General features: G+C 42.2%; 1 protein-coding gene across 1 annotated transcript; it reads left to right on the top strand.

Annotated features, from left to right (window-relative positions):
- The first annotated feature begins 821 nt into the window (after nucleotides 1-821).
- On the top strand, nucleotides 822-5416 carry LOC115694589 (protein NRT1/ PTR FAMILY 5.6-like). The gene is made up of 4 exons (XM_030621682.2): nucleotides 822-1032; nucleotides 3338-3555; nucleotides 3648-4195; nucleotides 4381-5416. The coding sequence occupies exons 1-4, from the start codon at nucleotides 876-878 to the stop codon at nucleotides 5243-5245; spliced, it is 1788 nt and encodes a 595-aa protein (XP_030477542.1). The 5' UTR covers nucleotides 822-875; the 3' UTR covers nucleotides 5246-5416.
- The last annotated feature ends 5408 nt before the right edge of the window (nucleotides 5417-10824 follow it).

Here is a 10824-nt window from a genome sequence, read left to right as displayed (position 1 = left end):
GGACAAAAATAAGTTCAGGCCAGAATTATCTCTCGACCTAAAGTTAGTGTTTTTTTACTGGACAAAAAAAAGTTTGGATCAGAATTGTCCATCGACCTAAAGTTGGTGCTTTTTTTGGAATTAAGCCAATTAAAATGGGCTTTGAAACTGAAAAATAAGCAACACTCCCCTCGAGCACATTATAATTCGAGGTTTCTTAGTTGTTTTCCTTGATTCGCATTTAAGGTGAATTTAAGATAAGAACAGTAGCACTATCTAAAAATTACACTGTTGGGCCTATGCAATATCCACTATATTCTTCTTCATCTTCTTCTTTTGTTTTGTTTTTTGTTTTTTTCTAAGGGTAAGCCACTTTTCTTGCTGACTTTGGTCCAAGTGCGGTAGGGAAAAGCTCCTATTGGGCACGGATGCCATTCCCATCTAGACACCAACAGCCACGTCTTCTAAGTGGATTGAAAAAATGAAGACATTCTCTCTCTCTCTCTCTCTCTCTCTCTCTCTCTCTCTCTCTCTCTCTCTCTCTTCACAATCAAGTACCGCCGAATTCTTAGGCTGAGAACTCTCCTCCCAGTTCATACCTACAGTTTTTGGAATCTCAACTTCAACCCTCCCCCAGTCCCAAAGGCCATTCTCCCCTCTCTATAAAAGGAGCTCCAAAGCGTGGCTTGTCCTTCACAACCATCCCAAAGTCCTAACATCACATCTTAAGTTAAACTTAGGTCATTGAAGCGCTCTCTGTCTCTCTCTCTCTCTCTCTCTCTCTCTCTCTCTCTCTCTCTCTCTCTCTCTCTCTCTCTCTCTCTCTCTCTCTCTCTCTCTCCCCTCTTCCAATCCCCCCCCCCCCCTCTCTCTCTCTTCGAGCTGAAAAAAGAAAGATGGAGAAGAGAAATGGATCAACTGAAGCAAGATACGCAGTTCATCATCGGGATAACGATCAGGAGGAATTGGTTCATGATTCTTCTCTGGATTATAAAGGAAGAGCCCCTCTTCGAGCTTCCACAGGGGTTTGGAAGGCCTCTCTGTTCATCATTGGTGAGGAATATCTACTACATATCTCACTTCATTATTGCTGAGGAATATTTACAACGTAAACTATAGCCCCATTAAAGCTTACAACACAAGCAACTCTCTCTCTCTCTCTCTCTCTCTCTCTCTCTCTCTCTCTCTCTCTCTCTCTAAAGTTGCATTTGCTCCCCTAGGCCACTGAAAATTAATATTGGAAGCATTGTGACAATTCCCATGCACCACTAATCCTTGTGTGTTACAAATTCTGTGAACCCACCTTTTATTCTCTTCAAAAGAATAGTGTGTCATTTCACGAAGAGTGAGCATTCTTATTGTGCTACTTTACTATATACATATGTACGTATGTTCGATGTAGAATACTTTTGTTGGTATTTTATATATTTCTCTGCATATTTGATGTTTTAAAATAAAAATGCTTATTCTAGTATATATTTACACACACACACACACACACACACACACACACACACACACACACACATATATATATATATATATATATATATATATATATATATATATATGTTATTGCCCTTAATATACGGATGTCTTCTTTGAATCGGATATATATTATCTAGAGGAGGAAGCTCGGCCCACCCTTAGGAAAATTTCATAGTTTACAGAATCATTAAAGCAGCTTTCTTTGCATAGTCCAATTAGAGGAAAACGCATATTTGCTCTTTTCTCTAGTGTGCGTGATTGCGATTGCGTTGAATAGTGATGACCCCTGATGTATGGCTAAAAGCGTAACAACACTTGGAATCCGCGGACCTGAGAACTTTCACCATTATCAGAAAAAGTGGCCACAGGGTTTTCGTGCTGATCCAATCGTAGACAAGGCAGATTTTGATCGGTGCTCAATCTCCCAAAAAAAGCAAAATTTATTTGTGGGTCATGGTGGAGAGGAAAGGGAAAGTCTAATTTCTTTGAGGACCAGTTCGAGACGACTATTAATTGAATTTAACGATCTTCTCTATTGACTACACGTCCAGGTCAAAAGTGTTGTTTTTATTTTATGTAAAATATATAATCAATCTTTCGAAACTTAAAACTCTTTTATAAATGTCTTTCCCGAGCATTTTAGGCACTCTACAAGATAACCTATGGAATAATTGCCTTATTTATGCCGGAGGGAAAATTTGGTAATATATACAGAATCTCTGTTCATACCGAAGTTCCTTTGATTGAAGTCTCCGGATCATTCTCTTGAAACTTATCATTTTCATTATAAATTCCTATGCTAAATTTTTCTCTATTCTTTTCGGGTTTTTTATTTTTTAAGAGAGGATGGAGTTATTGAAACCCAATCTTCCTTTGAAGTGTAGAATCCTCGTGATAGATGCATGCATTGAGTCCTCTACCCCTAGCGCGTGAAAACAATTGCTTAACGACACTGTTAATTTCTTTGAAAAATATCTCTCCTTCTTGTCATCGAACAGTTCTCTTCAAAGGATCCATCAACTTCAGCAGCTGTATCGAATAAGATCAGTTGGCCACTTGCTTCTCCCTGCCTTTTTTTGGGCTTATGCTCCTTTTGGGTTCCTTGGATTTCAATTGACAAAGCTTTATAGGCATCTTCCTCGTACAAAAAGATTTCTATCTTGGTTATGCTTATCCGGTTCTAGGTTCTCGACAGAACACAGAAATTCTCGAGTACTATGAGGGTTTTTTGCTTGGTGGCCCAAGCTCACCATGTGCATCCAACAGTGACTAGTGCTCTATTTCTTGGTTTAGGAATGCATATATACTCTCAAATCCACAAAAGCACATAAAGTTTAAATGAGAATATGAAAGGTCAATCATGCGGGGGTACACAAATCACTCATGTGGAGTTGGACCCATGTATAGAGAAAGTGTCCCGTGACTGTAGATATACTACTGTAGATATACTAAATTTAATCTGGATCATCAGATCTAATGAAATTCACGTGAGATCCACCATCTTCAATGATCAAGATTCAGTTTAGCATGTATACTCCATTCTTACGTGATTTTTCCCCCGTTAAAATTCCTAATATTCTATTCCTACAGCTGTTGACTTGGTTGGTCACATAATATATCGTATGGTTTCTGCGATTCTCGAACATTAATTGCCCAAAATTTAATAACATAGAGCGCCACCGACCAATCATATAGATTTCAATAATAGTTGTCCCTAGTCAGTGGACACAAACAGTACGTCGTGTTTGGACCATAGTGCGATCAATTGAAGCCATCATATACATTTCTGAGACTACACATTCTAGTAATGAGTAATTACATTCTGCCAACAAAATTTTTCCTTTCTGACAAAACGATAAAAATTATGCAGCGATAGAGTTCAGCGAGAGGCTGAGTTACTTTGGCATAGCCACGAGCTTGATTCTATACCTCACCAGGGTGATTCACCAGGACATTAAGACAGCAGCGAAGAGCGTCAACTACTGGTCTGGTGTCACCACTCTGATGCCCCTTCTCGGCGGATTCATAGCCGATGCCTACTTGGGCCGCTACTCCACGGTCTTCATCTCCGTGATCATCTACCTCCTGGTACATATATGTAACTCGATAAATGCTAATGTTTACGGATAATTATTGGGCCCAATCCGATTTTAACCAACTCTCGATGTGGTAAATGGCAGGGTCTGATTCTCCTGACGATGTCCTGGTTTGTCCCGAGCCTGAAGGCTTGCGAGCCTGGCCACATGTGCCAGGAACCCAGGAAAGAGCATGAGGTCGTGTTTTTCCTGGCCATTTACTTGATATCAATTGCGACAGGAGGCCACAAGCCCTCGCTCGAGAGCTTCGGGGCCGACCAGTTCGACGACAACCACCCCCAGGAGAGGAAGAAGAAGATGTCTTACTTCAACTGGTGGAACTTCGGCCTCTGCTGCGGGCTCCTGCTCAGCGTCACAGTGGTCGTCTACGTGCAGGACCACGTCAACTGGGGTGCTGCCGACATTCTCCTCACCGCTGTCATGGCCATGTCTCTGGTGATTTTCATCATTGGAAGGCCCTACTATCGGTATCGGTCGCCGACGGGAAGCCCCTTGACCCCGATGTTGCAAGTTCTGGTGGCAGCTATTGCCAAGAGAAATCTTCCTCATCCTTCGGATCCGTCAGAATTGCATGAAGTCTCAAAGTCCGAAAAGCCACAAGGCAGGCTTTTGTGCCACACCAAGACCCTTAAGTAAGCTCATACACATAATCTAGGTCAATGTTATTTTCACACGAAGATAGCACATTGCAATTTCTCGCCTCTATATGCATATAAAAGGGATATCTGAAACAGAGAACATCGTGAAATCTCAGTTGATTTTTATCTAATATCTCTCTAGTCTGATCCAATTTTGATTTGATTGACTTCTATATCAGGTTCCTAGACAAGGCTGCTATTGTTGAGGGAAATGAAAGTTCAACTGAGAAGCAAATAAATCCATGGAGGCTTGCAAGTGTGACCGAGGTTGAGGAGATGAAGTTGATCCTGAACATGATCCCCATCTGGCTAGCCACCTTGCCGTTCGGCGTATGCATTGCGCAAGCGTCGACCTTCTTCATCAAGCAGGGCACGACCCTCGACCGGAAGGTTGGCGGCTTCCTGATCCCCCCGGCCTCAATCTACGCACTAGCCGCGATTGGGATGATCATCTCCGTCACCCTCTACGAGAAGGCGCTCGTGCCGGCACTGCGGCGTACGACGGGCTCAGAGCGCGGCATCAAGATCCTCCAGAGGATTGGGATCGGTATGTTCTTCTCAGTTGTGACGATGGCCGTGGCCGCTGTGGTCGAGCACAGGAGGCTGGGTGTCGTTCGGCAGAACCCTCTAACAGGCTCCACATCCATGAGCGTCTACTGGCTTGCCCCACAGTTCCTGATCGTCGGCTTCGGTGATGGCTTCGCTCTGGTGGGGCTGCAAGAGTACTTCTACGACCAGGTCCCGGACTCCATGAGGAGCCTTGGCATCGCCTTGTATCTCAGCGTGATCGGGGCCTCCAACTTCCTGAGCAGCCTCATGATCACGGCAGTCGATCACTTGACAGAGAAGCATGGCCGCAGCTGGTTCGGCAAGGACCTGAACAGCAGCCAGTTGGACAAGTTCTATTGGCTTCTGGCCGGGATGGCGGCGGTCAACATGCTCTTCTACATGCTCTTGGCCCGGCGGTACACTTACAAGAACGTGCAGAGGAGCGTGGCTGTCGCCGATTGCTACGAAGGGGACGACCCAAGCACGTTGGCTTGAATAATCGCAATCGCGTGCGCTTATGTTGGTGTAATATTCGAACATGTGGTAGATGAATTTAACTTCAGCTTATCTTCTATTTGTTTATGACTGGATTTGGGATAGTCGAAATATATGTAATTTTTCCGACCAAAATATATCTATAATATATATATAAGTAATTCGAGCTGATTTCCTCTTAGTAAAGTAATCGTTGACTTGTAATTATTTAGTTGACCCTTATCATGAAGAGAACTCAAAACTACAAAATCTTAGTCAACAATTCATAGTGGGGAGGCAATTTGGTCTTGAGAAAGTGATTTGACAAACTTCTTAGCCCTACGTCAGTGGAGCTTTCTACGTGTATTCCTAGAATAAGATCATGACCCAATGGAGAAGCATATTGGATTAGGATTAGCATAGAATTGGCCCGGACCAAAACACTTCCATTCGATCTGGGCCTGTAATTTTTTTCATTGGTCTATCAAACGTCTAAGATGAAGAATATAAATTTGTAACCAATATACCGGCAATTACGATCTTGATATGCAAATTTCAACGTAAGTCAGCGTGCTTCGGCTTCAGCGAGCCATGATCTTTTGATCCGGAAGGAATTACATGATCCAAAGATCGCATCGGGCCCGACCTGTCAACTATTTAAGGTTTTTACATGTCTTTAGGTGTTGCTCAAACGCATTGAGGGTGCGTTTGGTTTAGCTTTCCCAAGAGGCTTTCGGCCTCCTAAAACCTTCGAAAATGCTTGGATGTTTGGCAAGTCTTCCTAAGGAGCTTTCAAGTGAAAGCCAGCATTGGAAAGATTGAAAGCCCAATGCTGGTATAGCATTGGGCTTTCAGCATTTGGTCAAATGTTGAAACTAATTTTTTTTTTCGAAAACTACCCTCACTAATTTTTTAATTTTTTGATTTTGCAAGTCGTTGTTATTGTTCATCTTCTTTGCGCAAGAGTGGCCAGCCAAAGCCGACGAGGCCAGATCGAGACAACGAAGGGCCAACGAGGTAGCACGACCCTAGCGACAGCCGCCTGAGGTCACGCAACCGCCCAAGCAACAGTCACCTAGGTCATGTGACCCAAGCGACGATCGCCTAGGTCACGCGACCTTAGGCCTCGTCGTCTGGGGTCGCGCGACCTTAGCGAGGGCTGCCTGGGGTCGTGACCTCGAGCGACGGCTGCCAATGCCAAATTTGGCTCATCGGCGTCCCTCACCATTCATCGGAGCCGACAAAGGGTTTCTTTTTTTATTAAAAAAATAAACCCATAAGCCATTTGCAAAAAAAAATTGCCAAACACTATTTGGCCTAAAGTAACTTTACAAATGATTTTTTACTAAACATAATCTGCATTTCCCCAATAGGCTTTAAGTTAAAGGCATTTACATTTTCTCAAGGCCCATTTGCTAAGCCGAACCAAGAAGCTTGGCGCAACCTAGCCCTACAAGAGTGAACTAATCTTGGCCGGGATTTGAACGTTCAAACCGATTCGAGATTTGGGGCTACTTTTCCTTCTTCTTTTTTAGATTTAGACTTAAAACCCTAGCTGTACAATATTCTTTTGTACAAGATACATGTGCCATCCCCAAGCGGCTATGGATGACGAGTATAAAAAGCAGATTCCGACCAAGTAGAAGCACGTGCAAACACCTGAAGAACAAGATTTTTACTTCTGTCGATGTTCTTTATTTCCTCGCAATTTTAGTACACGCGAACACCGGCATAAAGAGATTGATGCGCATAAACAAGATTGTTCCGCTAGGACCGTCGACTAGTCGAGGCGCGACAATGTACAAGTTTGCTGTACAAGGAGGCATATTAATATATGACGAATCGCTTTTGTTTTTTGTTAGCTGGTCCATATCTCTCGGATTTGATGTCGAAGAATCTGAAATCTCCATTATTTCGCAGGCTTCCTCCATGCGTACGTGGTCACATATCAATTAGTCTCCATTTCTTTACATCTCTTTCAGCTAAATATGTCTTTCAGCTAAATATGTCTATTTCTTGAAACTCTGAAAAACCCTCCCAAGTACCGACTAAAGGTTTAATCTTACATTAGATAGGCCACCAATAGATTTGCTTCCTTTGTTGTTAAGGGATCGGATTATATCATGTTTTATAACGAGAGTAACGATATAATTTTCGGGCTCTATCCATTTTCGTATAAAAAAAAGGTTTAATCATAATTTTACTTGCCAATATAAAGAACTATTATTAGGTTCACTAGCGAAATAAAAGATAAAGTTACAAGGTCACTGTTTAAAGGGTTGACAAATGGATAATTCGGTTATAAAATTAACTCCAAATATACATGCCAGTCATTCAGTGATTTACGTGCAAGAATTTTTAATGTATTTTCCAAACATAACGTGAATCTCAAGGAAACTTCTGCTATTGGGATTAAATCCTTTCCACACAACACTCTTTCTAATATGCGGTTTCATATGAGATCTTAAACCAACTCCATTATTTCTTGGAGATCGCTCAATGAGAAGACTCTAGGTTAGCAATGACTTCCCCATGTAAGAAGCTTGACATTATAAACTGATAGCTAGATGGTAAAAAGATCTAACCAGAAATCAAAACAGGTGTGCCGAATGGGGATGTGAAGAACTGTATGCATCATAGCTCCAAGGTGCGAAATGTGAGAATCATGTGTTGTATTGATGCTTCAGCTTTGAGCTCGGTTTTAGGTCAGAAAAGGGTTTGAGCAGTATCTTCGGGCTTTTGCACAGAAACTAAACGGGCCCGGCTGTGTGGACTGGCCTGAATAGCTAAGCACTTAGCCTATTCTTCCCCTTATTGACGCTTTTCTGATAAAGACGAGCAAGTATTCATTGTTCATTATTCTTCCCCTTACTATATAAGACTGTTGTCCAAGAGCCTACGCCTCTCGATCTTTGTTGGTGAGAATCGGGAGATGCTTGTCCCCAATTCTTGAGCTTAAGGACAAGTTTGGGCACACCAACTTGCCGTGATCTTGGGGCCATTTTTAGCCTAAACTTTTGATGAGTCACAAGCTTGAGCATGTCAGTTGACCACCTCTAATGTAATAAAATTCAAAGAGACTCTTGAATCGTGTGAAAATTAAAAATAAATTATATGCTCGAGACAAATCATCGGTCCATTCATTAACTATACTGGTTTTCGGGACGAAACTTCATATCTCTAGCGTGAGTACCACCAAAACCTTCGAACTGGTATACACGGATCACGTTTACTCCAAACTAACTTTCGTGTAACTAGAAAACCCCAAACTGGCGCACCCGTGCTACTTATACTCCAAACCAAATTTCGTTTCACAAAATATCACAATATGATACACGTGTGTTGCATTTACCCAAACTAATTTTCGTGTTAGAAAAAATCTAAAACAAATACTCATGTGACAAATCCATCATCTGTTAGCTTCCGTCCAATATTTTCATTAAATTGCTGAATTGGAAATGCATGCAGCAAACAACTCGAAATATTGGCGTGTGAAGTGGATTCGACATGGAAAGTCAACAAAAATGGGTTTCCTAAACAACGTCGTTTTGGGAAAGCCAGATTCGAAGAAAATGAATAGAGATTTAGAAAACTGTTCAAATCGATTAAATTTGCCCGAAGAGCACTCGCAAGTTTCGAAAATTCGCTAAAATCTCTAATTTTGCCCTAATTTTGTCTCAAGATTCGATAGATTTGTCACAAATTTGAGATTATTTATATCGTGAAAATTAATTCGAGATGAATATAGCACTAGTAAATCAATTTAGGTATTTTTTTATTGTAGAACGAAATTCTTTCTTGAATAGATACGATAAGAAGGAATCGGTTTGAAATTTTTCGTGATATTTGTTCGGCATCCATCGCTTCCTCTTCTTTCAATTCAATTCGCTTTCGTTATTACGTTCTTGTGTCCTATCATCAAGATGATTGAATTTTGTTTTTCCTTAAGTAAAAAAGAAAATAAAAAGAATTATGTGCACGTAATTTAAAATAAATAAAAAGGTGATGCGCACATAACCCGATCTCTATCTTGTGAAAGCGAGTGCGGTCAGAACAGGCGACGACGGTACGGATCTCGTTTCCACCTCTCTTGTCATTTTCGATGCGATCGACTGTTGCCCAAACTGAAACTCCGTTCCGTCGAACGACGCCAAAATCGGGGGGGCCCTTTCTCATGAACGCCTCTCCAAGCAAAAGATCTTCGCACCCTCTTAGGTTCGCGTGAAGAAGAAGAAGAAGGAAGAAGCAGCAGCAGCAGCAGCAGCAGCCCTTCGAGTTCCCCGACGACGTCAGCAGCTGCGCGGGACACGTCACCTGCAAGCTTCCCCTCCACCCCCACCCCCCCGTGGCCCACGTGGAGATCCCCGAACTCTTGTCCTTTCGGCTTCGATCGTCAATTATTTTGGCAGAGATCGCAAGTTGGGACTTGGACAGTTCAGTAAATGTCGCTGTCTCAGGGGGGGGTTCTCACTTCTCGCGCTCGGCTACGAAACGGGAGGTGCGAGAACAGAGGTCGTAGCGTAGCGTCTAGTGCAGTGCGGGGCAGTGCAGTAGCAGTGTGTAGTTCTCGTGTAGTTAGTGTTGTTTATCTTTTCTAAAGTACGATGCGATGACGAAGGCATTAATTACTGATTTTACTGGTTCCTAAGTTAATGACGTTGTGAAGGCCACTTTTTGTCCCACTACGCGAGCTACCGTGGAGTCTGGACGTTTCGGCAGTGAAACTGCGCTCTGAAAGATGGGGCTGCGCAGAATGACCCCGGAGGAGAGAGTAATTGCTGAGTCAGTTAATTTAATTTTTGACAGTCGAACTAGGTGTTTGGAGGGCCACGTTGGGATTTGGTGTTTGATTCATGGAGAAGAAAAATGAAAATAATCGTTTGGAAAGACTTCATGGACCATGTGACGGGAATGTTATTAACAAACAGTCCTGAACTTATTTTATCGATACCTAGCCCTAAATTTTTCAATTTTGTTAATTTACTCATAAACCTTTAGATGATTTGTCAATATAAATTTTCCAGTATTTTGGCCAGAAATCGCTGTTGTAGACCAATTTTTTGCTTTTTGTAACTTTTTGAATTTTTTTCCCTTCTTCCTTGCTTCTTCATTGGCCATAGGTGAGGGCCAGCAAGGCTCGACCATGCTAGATCCAGCAAGAGTGAGCCTCGCCTAGCCATTAGTGAGGCTGGACCTCGCCGGATCTGGCAAGATCAATCCTCACCCAACCAGTGGTGAGCTAGACCTCTCCAGATTTGGCACGGTCGACCATCGCCAAGGTCTAGCAATCGGCCAAGGAAGAAAGAAAACATTCAAAAAAAATTTAAAAATGCAAAAAATTGCCCACATCAACGACGGTCGTGCCATGTAGGACGTCCACGTCAGCAATTCTCAATCAAAATTAGCCAATAGGACTATATTGGCAAATTGTTAAATGGTTTAGGATTAAAATGACCAAATTGAAAGGTTTATAACTGAATTGATATCCGTATAATAGATTTAAGACTTTTCCGGTAATTTTCCCTATTGTAATATATGGTAGGCAGATATAGTACATTCTAATAGCAACATATTGGGGGTGTGTGCAATGGGCTTGTTCG

This window comes from Syzygium oleosum, unplaced genomic scaffold, assembly GCF_021117445.2.
Source record: "Syzygium oleosum isolate NSW1041296 unplaced genomic scaffold, Sole_v2.1 Sole_v2.09, whole genome shotgun sequence".
NCBI lineage: Eukaryota > Viridiplantae > Streptophyta > Magnoliopsida > Myrtales > Myrtaceae > Syzygium > Syzygium oleosum.
Note: the sequence above shows the minus strand (reverse complement) of the source record. Positions and strands in the feature narration are given on the sequence as shown.